We start from the raw sequence: 16,380 nt of genomic DNA on the forward strand, positions 1-16,380 counted from the left end.
CATTGCAGGCTTAATGGGGTCTTTAGAAACAACCTTAAATGCAGGCTTTTGGGCAGCGTAGGGACAGATTAACAAGCCAGCTTTGTTGAAGGCAGCAAATTTTGGACAGAATGTGTCATGGTATACATCAGTGTTTCTATACTTTCCAAAACTGTGTCTGGTGTCTTATCAAATCCTAAACTTCAGCCATCCTACAAAGAGAGAACAGAGTTGAGTGAATAAAGAGAAAAATTGGAATGTCAGCAAACCTTGACGGGAAGGACAGCTAGGAGAAACATGGTGGGGTTTGTTGCTTACAAGATAATTTGTTTCACTTTGAGCTAAAGTCAGTGGGTTGAAGAGTGTTTACCCTGCAGGAAAGTTGAATGTGTGTGACAATGGCATGTACATTGGCCTAATATCAGCATTGTCGTACCATGTGCAAGTTTTGTACCTACATGAATATATATTCAGGGCTTTTTATTCAGGACAGTATTTCTGTGTCAGCACCAATTCACACAAATGCGCTGAGTGGAACAATTACAAAGCTGAGGGCTGTGTTAATGCAGTTGCAGTTCGCAGGGGTTTTACTATAACTTTGTGTTTCTTTTAACTGCATGAATTTGATTCTGTATAAATGAGGTACAATCTCATACAAGAGCTGAGAAAAACCAGCTCCATTGGTGGTGGGCCTTAAGCTACAAGCTGTGCTACCAAGGTGACAAAAAGCGGTGGAGTTTCAGTTTATTTGAATATCCTGCTCAAGGAGTTGTCTTCCATCAGGCCTTGCAGCAGTCTGAATCAGAGAGTTCTGAAGCAGGATGACTGAATTCTGCTTTCCAAATATATCTCAACCAGTTTAGTAGCATGAATAGTTAAGAGAGAGATTTAAAGAGCCATCAGCCTTTCATTATCCTATCTGATTCTTAACTATTGGCTCCAAAGCAGTGCTTTCCCATAATAACGCATTACGATTGAACCACATAATTAAAATACTTTTTATCTAAATGAGAAAGTTGTACTTCTTGTAAGTTGTTCTTGAGAATTTATTTGTGGAACATAATTATTCTGTGCATTCCCTGTTAATGTAAGTAGGTGATTATTAATTTGCTTACTATGGAGTCTCAAAGTCAGGAGCTCCTTATGCAGTAGGAGGTTACATTTCACAACCAGAGGACTAAAAACTACTTCAGGTTGGGAAAACTTTGGCTATATCTATATTAGCAAGTAATCAGCAGTAGGAATGGGTCCACAGAAAGAAAACAGTGGGTGCTGAGGACCTGGTGGCCACAGCCTGTATTTTTTCAGAGGTAATACTTTGAGCGGACTCTAGTTCCAGGGAATGTTGGAACAGCAAATCACTGTTGGAGCACATCTTCCATTTTAGTTTCATAAAAGAGTAGTGCAGTTTATATACTTTAAGACTGCTCCAAAATGAAAAAAATATGTATGAGAATATACTACTTATTAAACTTTGTCATACATATAGCTACTTGTTTATAATCATTATATAGAAGTATGTATTTTAATTTATGGCATGAACACATAAATGAAAACTATGAGCAGATCTGAGACGGTTAATAGTATAAAATATAAATAACCTCCCTTTGTTGGGGAAGGAATATGGTCATTTTCATTGAACTGGATAAAAGAATGCATTGTTTCTTTTGTGTTTATATCATAGACAAATGGAAAAAATTACCTTCCTTAACTTTTCCAAGTACTTGAGAGTAAAAAAAACCCCAAACCTTGTATAAACTTGTTTTTCATAAATAGAGAGACTGGTAAATTGTGGTACAAGTCCAAGAGATACTTCAGATGTTGTTTTACAAAATGACTACAAAGTTCTCATAACATTTGGAGAGGCAAAGGGCTTTTAGGAAAACGCATATGACAACAGGATAGAATTGCTATTGAATTGTTGTTTGAAGTAGAAAGGATGTGTATTTTGAAGGACTACTCTAAAGAAGCAGCTGTCTGTATATAATACTCAAAGCTTACCATTTTGAGGCACTGTCTACCAAATACAAGAAAGATGGGGGAAGATTACCTGATGAAATAATCTGTAAACAGAGAGATTTAATCTGATTTACGACAGCATAGTAATGATCAACTTGTTACTTTCAAATTTCCTGTTCTTTCCGAGGTGAATGCAAACACAGTTGCTGAAAGACCATTCATTTAGGTAGTTTAAATGCTTCTAGTTTCTGTGGGATGGTGAAATCTGTTTGGTTTTTTGTAACCAACTAGTAATATAATGTCAGCAGTGCAAGTGGACTAGAGGAGTAGAACTGCTGTGAGGAAACACAGACCAATGAGACCTCCCTGGACCTAAGTTCTGGTAGTTTTTCTGTAGTAAAATACTGAGAGGTAAACAGGTTATCCGTTCAATGTAAGCCTCATATTGCCTAGCATTTCTAACCCTTGTTCACCTCTCATGCTTGAAAACAAAACAAACCTCTTGGATAAACAACTGCATTTGAAAGCAAAATGGAAAATCCTTTCCCTTTCCTGTCTATCCTGAAATACCTAGTTCTACTTTGTGTACTCCTTATGCAACTCTCCCTGCCTCTGATGGTGCAGTTACAGTAATGAGAGATTTTGCTGTATTCGATCTGGTAGTTTTTGTAAAAATTAAAGCACTCCTGTACAGTGAAGGACAGTCTAGGGCTGGGCAACTTGGGAGAAAACTTGGCCAAGATCTGCTGGAGTAACTGAGTTTTGACACCTTGCTTAAGTAGTGGTAACCCTTAATGGAATAAGGGGCTAATTAACTAACATAAACGGGTGGAATATGGATTTCTGCACTACTTACAGAGAGGTAGTCACATATTGCTGGAAATCTGTTTGCCGCTTAAGCGGCAGAGTAACGTCAGGCCCCAGGAGAGCCAATTCATCTTCAGGGAGGTGGAGGGTGCTGGGGTGGGAAGGCCGGGCCAGCCGAGTGGGGAGCTCCTCACTGAGCTCCCTTGCAGAAAGGAAGTTTAGGGAATGTGGACGTGGGGATGGATGGCACTGGAGGAATTTAGGAACACTGAGTATGTCAGTATGGGATTAAGAAAGGCAAAGCTCAGGCAGAACGGAGGCCGGGGAGGTTATGGAGGTGTCCTGGTTTCAGCTGGGATAGAGTACCTAGTAGCTGGTACAGTGCTATGTTTTGAGTTCAGTATGAGAAGAATGTTGATAACACACTGATGTTTTCAGTTGTTGCTCAGTAGTGTTTAGACTATAGGCAAGGATTTTCCAGCTTCTCATGCCCAGCCAGGGCACAAAAAGTTGGCACAGGACACAACCAGGGCACCTGACCCAAACTGGCCAACGAGGTATTCCATACCATGGGATGTCCCATCTAGTATAGGAACTGGGAAGTGGGGGCGGGAAATTGCGGCTTGGGGACTGGCGGGGTGTCAGTCGGCGGGTGGTGAGCAATTGCCCTGCGCATCATTTGTACATTCCAATCCTTTTATTACTACTGTTGCCATTTTATTAGTGTTATCATTATCGTTATTAGTTTCTTCTTTTCTGTTCTATTAAACCGTTCTTATCTCAACCCAGGAGTTTTACTTCTTTTTTCCCCGATTTTCTCCCCCATCCCACTGGGTGGGGGGGAGTGAGTGAGCGGCTGCGTGGTGCTTAGTTGCTGGCTGGGGTTAAACCACGACAGGAGGCCGGCAGGAAGGACTTGTAAAGGTACAGTGACAGCAGAGGGGAGCGTGGTGGTGCAGGGTATGGCTAGGAAATGGCTACGTACCAATTCAGACCCGATAAAGACGTGCGGATCAGTTTTGTTTTCTCCACTAATACTTTTATGCTAAAATGTATTCATTTGAGGAATATGAAATGTGAAGCACAGTACTCTCTGTAGGCATTGTGGGTTCCAGCCAGTTCTAGCAGTACTCCACTGAGCAGAAAGCTGATTTGCGCCAGGCTGTTCGTCTACTTTTACAGTCTGGCTGAAATAACCGGAGTTGCAAACTCCAGCTTGTCACTGGACAAGAGATAAATGTTAACGTAGCATTCTTCTGGCTCACTCAGCTCTTTTGTTATAGTAAAGAGCATACAGGGACATTTATCTTGGGGAAAAAAAAATGCATAATTTCGACTAGGATTAGTTGCCTTTTCGAAAGGCCGACCAGCTGCTTCAAGTAGAGTACCATAAAAATATTTTGGAAGTAGAATATATATTCCAGGAAGCTTTGAGGCATGAAAAATTTAAAGAATAAGTAAAAATAAATAGCAAATGGAGTTTGTCATTTACTCTGTGCATGCAGCGGACGTATATTTGTGTATACTACAGTGACAGTTAAAATTAGCACCTTTTCTTTTCCGCAATAGGCAAGGGGCTGTTTGAAGTCAAGATATTAAAGGAATTAAACTGATTCTGAAAGAATTTCAAGGGAGTGAGGGGGTTTCAGAAGAAGGAGGACACAGTACCGGTCCCAAATCAAGCTTTAGTGAAAGACCCTCCAGGTCATGGCAACAAGAGTTTGCAGGGAATACCCGAGAAGGATGTGTGACAGTGATGTGTTCATCCAGAAGGTTGGACAACCACCTGAACATTAACAAAATAGTGGAAGTGACAGAAAATAAACCTAAAAACACTTTCTCAGCAGGTAGTGGAATGTCAGATGCTATCTCAGATTTTTAAAATCAAATTTAAATAAGAGAGCTGTGTGTGGTTACTCTCTTTTTTAAATATCATTGACGGGGTCATTTTAATTTTAGACATTACACTGTTTTGGCGGGGAATACATTAACACTTGATCATAATGGAAAGCAAACCATGCTCAGATAAAAAGTCACGCCTGTCAACCTTGATAGGTTTCATCCAAAAATGCAGCAACCTCTTCATTTGCAACTGTGTTTTCCCATTGCCCAATTTTTGGCAGCAAAGTATTTGAGAGATTAAAGGAACGTTTCTTCATGCTGATCTCGCCAAGAGTAATCTTACGAAGTCACTCCCTTGTTCAGAGTCATTTGCTGGCTTTGCTCCTTCTGTATCATGTTCAAACTCCTCACCTTCAAAGCGCAGTAAGAGTTTGCTCTTGGCGATCTCATTTCTCATTTATTCTTTTCAATTTTTTTCAATCTGTCTTCTCACCTGGAATTCCCTCTCCTTTTTTTGGTGCAACAAGTAAACATACTCATTTTCACATCACAGTGAGGTAAGCTTGTTTACGTTCATTTTCAAAGTATAAAAACCTTTAGAACAATACAGAGCATTACTCTTAAATTTTTATATTGTTGATAAACCCTCTGGAGCTTTTGATACTTGTGTTAAAATATCAGCTCCCTGAAGTAGGCACAGGACCTCCTGTGTTCCAGTGCTTCATTGATAAGCCAAATGTTCCAGTCTTCTGCACTACATAGATTAACTTTTTTTTAAGTGAGCAAACAGAATGTGTTTTGTAAAGTGATTTGTAAAGTGGCATTACAAAGTGTAGATTTGTGAGAATTTTTAAAATAGATCTGCTTTTCCAATATTGATGGCTTATGTTTAATGCAAAAATGAAAGAGAAGATAGGTGTTCTGATTAGCCATGTTAAGACTGGTAGACAACATAGATACTTCTATTTGTTTCTTACCACTACTCCAGCATAGCACAACCTAGTGGTATCACGTTAATAATGGATCTTCTCTAGGTGTTAGTGATACCCTATGGGGTTATGTAGACTCCCTTTTATTTCTTTCTGATGCAGTGAGGTTTTGTGTTAGTGCATTAAAAAAAAAAAAAAAAAGAAGAGACTGTATTAAACAAAAGGAGGGAGGTGTTTCTTAGCATTGCAAGATGGTGCCTTTATCTGAGATTGCTGCTGACTGTATCCCTAGATCTTTACTACATATGCTGCAGAAATTCTCACCGGCTGTCGTGTACAGTATGTCTGCCATACTGATTATATAGATTACAGCAAGATGTTATTTTGGGAATGTTTTGTTGAATTAACATTTTTTTTCTTTCTAGTGACTGATAAAAGTTGTTATAAGGTTAGATGGTGGTTCAGTTAGTAGGGCAGATTTCAAATGGTAACAGTTGCAGTTATTGATGCTTTATTTGTTTGTGGAAGGGTATACGAAGGTCTGTGGCATCTCTAGCTGTCTCCCATGAAGCCAATGGGAAGGAAGAGTATTCTGAGTTTACATGAAAATTTCTATTTAATCTGGTCTTGGAGCTCAGACTGGCACACATCTTGCTTGGGAATTTAATTATTTGGCCGTTTAAGCAATTGCATATATGGCTTTTGACAGGGAGAGTACATTCCAGATAACTGTATTAGAAGGATAAGTATGAATTTAGGCACCAGCAAAAGGATGCCAAAGATGTGCAACTTCCAGTTTATGAGGAAACTAAAAGGAAGAGTGAAAAGGGAAGGATTCACAATAGCCAGGTAAGAATGAATTTTGGGAAAGAGTTTTAACGCTCAGATGTGGTCCGTGTCCTGGTAGTTTTCAGGGGGAGTTTTTTTGCCTCTTCTGTAGTTACTGTTTTGTGATTTTATGTTCATATAAAAAATAAGCAAAAAAAGCAAGTGATATTTAAGAATCTGTATCGGCACAGGAAAGTTGTCACGCTTCCCATAACAGATTTTGGATGGGGAGTGAATAGTTACGAAAGGCATTTACTGGGTGACTAGGCAAAATGAGGCTTCTTGCTAAACACATAAGTACTATCTAGCAATTATGTATTTTGAACAGTCAAATAGTTCTGTATTTTCAGCTTCACTGATATATATTGTAGAAAACTACTTGAGACATATTATTTTTAAGTCTTTTACCAGGTCTTTGACAGGCTCTTGACATTCATATACTTCATCCTATGTGATTTTTTGTTTCATTTGTTTGCTTCTTTTCTTGCTATGCTTTTTGGATTCACTTTTCTTCTTCTCTCCCCCCCCCCCCCCCAAAAAAAAAAAAAAAAAAAAGTCTCTGCCTTGTGACGATAAAGGTAAGTCACTTTTCTCAAGCTGGCTGGAAAAATAAAAGTGTAGCAGTGCATCGATAATCTACTGCATCTATTTTCCATTTTACAAAGTGTTCTTTAAAAGATAAAGTTAATACCTGTGAGGTAAGTTTCTTGCACTTTTATAGGTGTATGTAGAGAAAGTGGAAACAGCAAAACTTTCCAAAGCACTTAGTATTGACCTGCCTTTGTAGGTTTAGGTGTTCATAGGGTTTTTAATGTTGACAAATTGGATGTGATTGGGCAATACTAGATACATTTTAACATCCCACTCCACACTGAGACTTCTTCAGGGATATAGTGGCAGTTTGGAGTAGGACTAGTAAGTCCCACTACTCAGTCTCACAATTATACTGCTTCTTTAGACATATGCTTGCCAAGAGGGGTGGTTGTGTTTCTTTTTCCTTCTCGGGCTATGCAGTGTTCTGGTCTTAGAAGCCATAGGTGATGTTACATGAAAATGGAATACACTGGTAAGAAGAGTTTAAATGGAATGGAATGAACTTGTGCTGCATATCAACTTGACGTGCTCAAAGAGATTAAGAGATCCACATTGCTGTACAATGGCACTGGGACAGGAAGAATTAGCAGTTTGATGGAGACATCAAACGCCAGTGAGTCGTAACATACCAAGAGAAAACCTAGGGGGATAAGTAGCATTTTCAGACTGACCAGTGAGGTTGGTATAACAGCTTATAAGGGCAGATCTTTAAAGCAAATCATTGTTTCTGGAAAGAACTATTTTATGTAAACATCTTAGCTCTACGTAATGCACACTTTAAAGTTTTGTATAGATTCTTACAAGGTTCTATTCTTTTCAAAGCAAAAGGGTTCTTGTAGTAAACAATTAATCAAAAGGTTTTTAAAGACTTGGAGTGAAATTGTTTGATATGGATTGGCTTTCCTTTTCAGAATCAATGGGAATACGGACCTAAATTCTCTTCTGCATCTTGAAAGTTACCTTCTCAGTTTTTCCTGTGCAGAGCAGTTTTCTCACACTTCTTGGTTTTTTTGCCCATGGAAAGAAGCAATCTTTAATCTGTCAAAGTGCATACAGTTAAAATATTTGGAGACATGCAGGATATAATTATTTTCTCCTTTCCACTTTTTTTCCTATTTTTTACTTACTTGTTTGGTTATTTTGAGAGCTTAGTTTAGTGGAAAGTGTTCAAAATATTCTTTAAAAACCTCGGAAAAGTAAGTAGCTGAGAACTTTGCATTTCAGATAGGCAAAGGAAAGAAGGCAGCGTTCTGAAGACACTCATTTTTTCATTTGAGAAAAAGTTTTCAAAACCACAGGTATTGCACAGAAAGAGACTGGGCTAAGTGCCTTTGGAAGGCTTTGTAAATGTCCCTTTCTAACCTTCCATATTATTAGTCTGATTGCTTAGGCCTTAAGGCAGCATTTTTAAATTCCTTTCATTCTCCTGTATTCCAGCTTTTAATTTCTAAACAACTTTGTGGGCGAGAGTTGCTCATAGTTATATTAAACAACCTTAAATGTATTCCTTGACATCAGACAAGAAAAAATGCCAAAATGTTTTCTTCTAAAAGCTGTTAAGACAGAGGAAGCAAACAGGACTTTCATAAACTGGCCACTTTAAGTAGGTCATTGATAGTTTACCTCAAAAGAATGCTCAAAAATTGTTTACATGAGGAGAGGAGCTACCCTTCTATTACAAAACACAGGGTTTCTCTGAGCCTGTGCTGTGAGGTTCTTCTGCAAGTTACCAAGAGCAAAGCTAACTGATAAAGTCCTCAAAAGATAGGGTGAAGGGCTCCACGAGTGCTTGGCATTTCAGCCTGCGTTAGATGGCTGAAACCTGGAAATTAATAATAAAGAGTATTCTGATATGTCACACACTATTACATTTAGAGCTAGTACTGGTGTTATGTATAAGCATTAGAGAAAAATTACCATATTCTGTAGTAGTTAGCTAGTAGCAGAGAAGCTTTGCATGTCTACTAAATAAATTTTAACTTGATGGTTGAATTAAATAATTGTAAAAATATCATCCCATTTCTTCATTTATCAAGAACCTAAAATTTTTACTGATTGCAGTTGTTCAGCTTTTCCAAAAGTGTAACAAATATGTTGGCTTGATTGTGTTTTTTATCCTGCATCCTGTTTTTTTCCTAAAGTAATCTTTGTTCAAAATTATTATTGTTATGTAGGTCACAGTTAAGTTACACACAGATGGGTTTCAAGCCTGGTCTCTTTAATCAGAGTAACCTGGCTAGCTAGTTTCCTCTCAGTGCACAACTTCTATTAAAATAAAAAACTGTACCAAGCTGTGACTAACCATATTTGAATATGGCATTTCAAAACAACTGCAAATTTTTTACTGTTTTAAGTCAAATGTTTGGTTATTTATTTTGTGTGCTGAGAAGCATGAGATTTAATACAACTATATCATTAGAAACTAGTAGAAATTAATGTACTTGACAACATTAACAATGCTTACTTCCTTAATCTAGTGAACTGTCATATAAAAAATACTGTTTTACTGTATTCAGTAGAGCAATAGTAATTCATATCAGATGATACCAAAGGTTTGGTTTTATGGTTTTTACAGCATACTGGCAACTTGATATCAGCTTCCTGACTTAAAATATCTTACATTTTTATCATTCGGATAGCAGGAACCTCAGAGGTGCTTTAACTAGAAATAATTTCATTTGCACTGATGATCTCTGCAGTCTTCCAAGATCGTTCTTATCGTAGAAGTATGTAAAATTGATTCCACTAATAATTTGGTGTCAGATACAGATTAATAACGCTTGAGTTAACCTTTCTTTGAGCAAATCTGATCATGTTTGTATTGTTCCTTACATGAGAAAAATAAATGCTGGGAGCCAGCTTTTAACATTCTTCTTGGATTATGGAGACACTTTTTGTTCTGGAACTCAAAAAGAAACGGGGAGACTTAGTTTCAAATGTTATTGCCTCTAGGTTGGCGTGTTCTGCAAAACTGAGTATTTAATTTGTTCAGGTGAAAGCAGTGTATCTATAGCTTAACACAGGGAGCATGTTTCCTTTCTTTAGAAGGCAATCCTACTGAAGGAAACACATCTTTTAATATAGACAGTTTAAGAAGGTCTTCAGTGAAGTATTCTTATAAACTCTGTGTCTCAAAATACGTGAAAATTTAAATGCAGGTACAGAAGGAACAAAGGAGGCTGAAACAAAGAAAATGGAACTAGACAGATCAGATGGCTTCAAATTAAGACTTGAAAATGAGCATTGGAGCCAGCAAGATGAAAGAGACCTGAAAAAAGTATAGGTGCAAAACGGGATGTTCTTGCATGTGGGACTGGACAGCTTGGTAAAGGCCAAAGAAGGCAAGAAAGCTAAAATACACATTAATAGATGTAATAAAAAGGATGCATTTGAAAGATTTGAGTCAAGAAGGCAGCAATATGAAAGAGAATGGACTAGAAGATTAAAATAAGCAATAGTGTCATTCAAAAGGTTTGAATGACTAGGAGTCTGAAGAGGAAATCTTGGGTATACCTGTATCTGCTGCAGAATGTACACATGAAGAATCCACTTGACTCAAATCTGCCTTGCAAACAAGTTGGCTGCAGCATATTAACAAGCTCCTTTCCTTATGTAAGGGCAGCTTTCACTGGTAACCAAGTATGTTTTACAGTACTGGTTCTTTGGGAAAAAAAAGTTAGACTGGTAAAAGCACCTCTGTAGCACCAGAGTTACTGTACTTAAAATTGCTGTGTAGTTGGAGATATTTTGTAATAGTTTCTCATCTTGTCCTGGTTATTAATGTGACTTGGTTTGATTTAGGAACTGCATGGAAAGAAAATAAAAAGATAGATGAAGAAAAATAATTTTTCTGTCTTCACTTGTAAGAAGATTGCACATGACTGATCATTATTAAAGATCCTCTTATAACATGGATCAAAATGATAGTAACTTCCAGTTTTTAGACTTTCTTTAAAGAAAGGCAAAAGTTATTTAGGAAAGCTAGGCATAAAAACTGCTGCTGAGGTGTCTGAGCAGGCCAACTTTTTTGGAGGCTGATAGTGCTTTGGTTGTGCATGTAGACAGTTTCAGGAATCTTTTTTGTCTGTCCCACTACTGACATAAACATCTGTACTTCGGTAAAAAGAAGACTTCCTGGCCTCTTGAAGACACTCAGTGTCTGAGAACCTCAAACAGGTGAAAACAACACAGATACTCGGGGTAAGTTCAACTGGTTCACAGGGAAGCCCAGGCCGCATCCCAGTCTCACAGCTTGGAGAACAGGGAATGCCTTGCTTGCTTGGAAAAGTGATAATGAGCAGGACCGCAGCTGGGGAGGCTTGGAAGGAAACAGAGATGCAGATGACCCAGTATCTGTTCCATTCATTTCCGTGGGAGGGGATTTACTATTTTTGCTACTTTAGCTTATGCTGGTTCTCCAAGTGCAGCAAGTTACACAATGAACGCTGTTTTATGCCAGTGTAAGCACATTTACATTTGGGCTTCTGCCACAGAAACTCCTTTTTAAAAGGAAATCAGATCTCATGTTTCTGTGCAGGCATAAGTTTGTCTTGGCTTAAGCTCATGAAAAATACATACAGTTGCATATTGTCCGTTAAAAAAATAAGAGTAAAGTTAGAAATAAGGTGACTGAAGACAATGTATAAATCCAAAGAGGAAAATTGTAAGCGAATTCTGTAGGTTTCTAAGACAAAACATCTGGGTTGGGAGAAGAAATCTGAGGGACCTGAGCCTCATATATATGAATGCATATGCATTTTTTCATATTCTTGTTAAGCCATTCGTTTTGATGTCATCATATATTATTAATTTTATTTTCTCTAAAGGAGTCTGGCATGTGACATGTATGTATGTCCATGCCCTAGCTAAACATGAATTTAAACAGTTTATATGTCAGCAGTAGCATGAGATGTTCAAATATTTTTGCGTAAAGATTTTGCATAAGGACTGAGGAAATAATTCTAAGAAACCTATTTTGTGTGGCGTCTTTCTGAGTTTCATATTTTAATTTCCTAATTTTTTTTTTTATTTTTTTTTTTTTTGTCTGGGGGTTTGGTTTTTGGGGTTTTTTTTTTTGGTTGTTGTTGCTTTCTCAAAGAGCTGGCAGGGTAAATGGCAGCTGTGAACCTAAGGGTAGGCTGCAAAGTTTTTCTTCCAAAGCCTGCCTTTCATGTTTAGCCAAGTGAGAGACAGGGAGTGAAATGTAAACTCCGGCTCGGCGTATCCTCATGGCCTTCTCTCCTGGTGAACAGCGGGTAGAGGCAAAAGGGGGGCCGAAGCTGCCCAAGGCTGCTAACCACAGTGGCCCGGAAGGCACCGGCCATGAGACGCGGCTCCCAGGTTGCCAGGTTTCTTGGAGGAGGAATGTGAAGATGCTGCTCTAGGGCCTGTGGTACCAGACCCCTGAGAACTGAATGGCGCTCCCCATCGCACCCGCTCCTTCTCGCTTCATCCTCTCCCCCGGGACAGAAGGAAAAGGCATTTGCTTCACTTCTCTTCCGAGTCGTTTAACCGTTTCTCTTTAATCCCTGGCAGTCTGACTGAGAACTAAGTGTGTTTTGTTGTACTTTTTCTGTTTGAAATTATGGACTGGATCCGTTTTTATTTAACGTGGGAAACGAGCTTTGCAGAAACTCAACCTATACACTGGGAAAGGAATTTTCTATAAAATATAAACAGATGTTTGTACGTTTGAGTGAAGAAGGTTTGTTTGTGGGAGGCTTTGTGACAAACTCTATAAATGTGATACCGAGTTCCTAACAATTAAATGATGACTAATTGATGGATTTGATCACTTTGCCATGATCTGCTGTGCTGGCACTCCTGGTTTGTTTTGGTTTTGTTTGTTTTTAAAAAGATTTGTTTTCCAACTCTTATTTCATACATGCAGCAGTCTTAAAGTTCTTCCTCAGTACAGGGCCATAGAAAGCTTTCTCCCGGGACAACGGGGTGATTCCTGGGAGAACTCCAGCTATTCCTTCCAGTGCAAGAGATGCGTATGTCTTGTAGTAGCCATAATTGCTTGGGGCCCTTTTTCTACCAAGTAATTCTTTGGCTCGCAGTCACTGAAGGGCTGTAACTTTTTTGGTTGGTTCGTTTGTTAGTGGGAGGGAAATGGATAAGCAAGCAGTGTTTCCTCTGTTGTGTAGAGGTGTGTTTCTTTTTGCTTCCAACCTGCCCTGTGTCCGTCCGTCCCCAGTTCTCTCTCTGCACTTGTCCTTGCTACATCTACACTGACTCCTTCCTTCATTCTGTCTGTTTACTCTGCAGAGAGCACAGGACTAAAAATACATACATACAATATTTTTTAATTCTTCTATTGTGGCCATGAATTTCCCTGTCAATCAGTTGGGGCCCACAAATTCTCTAGTTGATGTCTTCTTAGTCTTTTTCCCTATCCAGGTTTATACAGAGTATGCCAGTAGTGTTTTCATTCTGCACTGATGCAGTTAAGTGTGATCATGAAGAAAAACACTGTTTGCTTCTGTTTGAAGATCACTGGGTTTTGTGATCAATTGCATGGATCCTGCTAATACAATAGTTTTAGTACCCATCCCAGATGCAATAAATTGAACTGTGATTTTCTGGTATTCATATGTAAATCATACTCATCTGTACCTACGTATATACATATGGTTTTACTTTGGTATGGAAAGAAAACTATTAAATAAGCTAATATTTAAGATATTATTTATCCATTCATGAAATCATTAATCTGTTTATAAAATCATACAAAAAAATTAAAGATGTCCAAACAAATTGGATTATATTGAAAGACCGAATTTGAAGTGTTAAATGTGAAATAAATTATCAAAGCACACTGTCTTCTGACCAATGAGACAGATTTGAAGTGGTAATTCTTTCTGGGAATTTCCTTGCATTGTGTGTGTACCTCTTGAGATATTATTGCAAGTCCACTCCAATTTACAATCCAAACTGATAGAATACTTGAGAGACATACCATGGGGTAGATGTGGCGAATAATATTGCCAGCATTGAATTTCATTAAAATTTGCCTTTTCTGTAAGGGATAGCATTAAAGATGTGAAATACTGTGCTCTAGCTGACTATAAATGCTGTCTTTGCTATGGAAAGACTGTCTTATTAATGCAGGTTACTGCTTTCTGCATCATTAAGGGGGTGAGCTCCCCTCTAGGAATCTAAAGTTGGAGAGAAAAGAGTTTTGAAGGCAGTAGCCCTAATACTAAAGTTGTAGAGTTTTATGGCTCACTCTTGCAAAATGTGGAGGCACAGACTGAGCAATTAAAAAATAATACCTGCGTTCTATATAAGGGAAGATGATACAGTATTATATTGTAATCCTTCTGACGTGCATTCAAGAGCAGCACCAATGACCTGTAGTTTTCAGATATTATGGAGGAATCAAGTGTAGAAAACCCAACGATACACACCTTCAACAGATTTTTTTTTTTCCCAGTAATTCTTTTTATCTGGGTTTTAAAATAAAAAATTAAATTAGAGGGGTTGTTCCAGGATGAAATATCTCACCTTTAATGAAGTGACACTTGTTTTTAAAGCTGGAAAACCCCTCCCTTACGTCCTTATCCTTAGCATTCTGCGCCCATGAAATAAATAAGTTGAGGAAAATAATAAGAAAGGCAGAAAACATGCCTTAAAGGTCTTATAGCAAATTTGTTATTCTAGTGCTATATTTTTTTGCAGCATTTTTCTGTCCTATCTCAGGTGGTCAGGATACTTTCCAGTTTGGTTTGTTTTGGTTCTTTAATGTTTAAACTTAGTGAATTGGTACATGAGGGTTAAGGTATTACAGTTTTTTGGCTGTCTTGTGTCTATCCACATGGTACCATTACTGAAAATCATTATGAAATTTAGGGTGATGTTAAGACTATATAGAACTGAAGCTCTTCCTACATGTTTGGCTAAAATCAGTAGAATCACTGCAGTAAAATAATTCTATTGTGTATAATTTTACTTTGCAGTTTTATACACTTTCATTCATAGTGTCCCAAAGAATGTAATACAAATTGTATTTACTACTACTCACCTAATTCTAGTGCTTTCTTTTCTTCTTCTTTAGGGTGTACCTCAGTTACCATGTGCCAAAGCATTGTATAACTACGAGGGAAAAGAACCTGGAGATCTTAAATTCAGTAAAGGAGACATCATCATTTTGCGTCGACAGGTGGATGAAAATTGGTATCATGGAGAAGTCAATGGCATCCATGGCTTTTTTCCTACCAATTTTGTTCAGATTATTAAACCTTTACCTCAACCTCCGCCTCAGTGCAAAGCACTTTATGACTTTGAAGTAAAAGACAAGGAAGCAGATAAAGACTGTTTACCGTTTGCAAAGGTAAAAACAGAATATAATTATTATTCTCTTTTAATCATTTCATTCACTTGAATAAGAAATAATAAGACTATTCTGTAGTCTTTCCTGCATTTTTTTAATGGAGCTGCATAAATATGAAAAGAGCAAGTAATTCTACAGGTATTTCTCCTATGTTGATTAGTTTTGCCTTCCTTCTCTTCCTAAATTACATATAATTTCTCTGAGGTTTTATTTTTGAGAACGCAGTTTTTCATAATTGCAGTAGTAATGTTCTTAATTTATGAGAAATAACCTATGTTATGAATTAAGTGTTCCATCTTCTAAAGAAACACTCATTTTAAATTATTGAAGTTGGTACTATTTTCAGCTTTGCATTCAGTAAGCAACATTTTTAGGATCTAGATACTAGATACAAAGTACTACTAAACTGTGTCATTCTAGCATATTACTACTTGCCTTCTGGGAAATACGATGTTTCTTCTTATATTGTTTCTATTGTAATTAATTTTCTGTCTTGCAAGGCATATAATGATACTGAGTTTTAACAGGAATCAGAGCTGTTCTTTTTTTTTCAGTTTCTGATTCTTTAGTTTATCAAATTGCACGAAAATGTTGCAAGAACAAATGTGAACTAATCACTTTTCTACCCTTGCCTGTTAAAAATGAAAAGGATGGCTAAAATTCTAAAAAAGAAAGATATTAACAACTGGACAGACAATGGTTATTACAACACAGAACAGCAATACTGTTGAGGATGATTGGCACTAGCTTGCATATTTTGATTAACTTGTTGGCAGACTGGTGGGTTTTTTTAAAAAAATCTGGTCTCTCTTGAGTAAGCATATATGTTTCTAAATATTTTAACTTGCAAATGAAACAATTACATATCTCGGTATAAGTGAGAGCAATGTTTAATGTCCATGTAAATCCTGTTTTTATGTGACCCTCTCAAAACCATATCTAATCCAAATGCTCCATGTAGATGTGAAAGAATCATATTACTTACCAGTGTTCTTAAGTACTTAAGCAGAACAGCAACATCTAGGGAAGATTAGGTAATGAGTCAGTTGAGAAGGAAAAAGATTGCAGTTCTGTTGATTAACGCCAATGACTTAAAGGGGGGCTGAT

At 37.6% G+C, this 16,380-nt stretch overlaps 1 protein-coding gene across 3 annotated transcripts in view; it reads left to right on the forward strand.

Annotated features, from left to right (window-relative positions):
* The window catches only part of SH3RF1 (SH3 domain containing ring finger 1), an 88,290-nt gene that overhangs the window by 39,392 nt on the left and 32,518 nt on the right, over window positions 1–16,380 (forward strand). For all 3 annotated transcript variants that reach the window (XM_049834291.1, XM_049834273.1, XM_049834281.1), the window contains exon 3: window positions 14,998–15,273. In XM_049834291.1, coding sequence (XP_049690248.1) covers window positions 14,998–15,273 — 276 coding nt within the window. The remainder of the gene's footprint in view (window positions 1–14,997; window positions 15,274–16,380) is intronic.

This window comes from Accipiter gentilis, chromosome 3, assembly GCF_929443795.1.
Source record: "Accipiter gentilis chromosome 3, bAccGen1.1, whole genome shotgun sequence".
Classification (NCBI taxonomy): Eukaryota; Metazoa; Chordata; class Aves; order Accipitriformes; family Accipitridae; genus Astur; species Astur gentilis.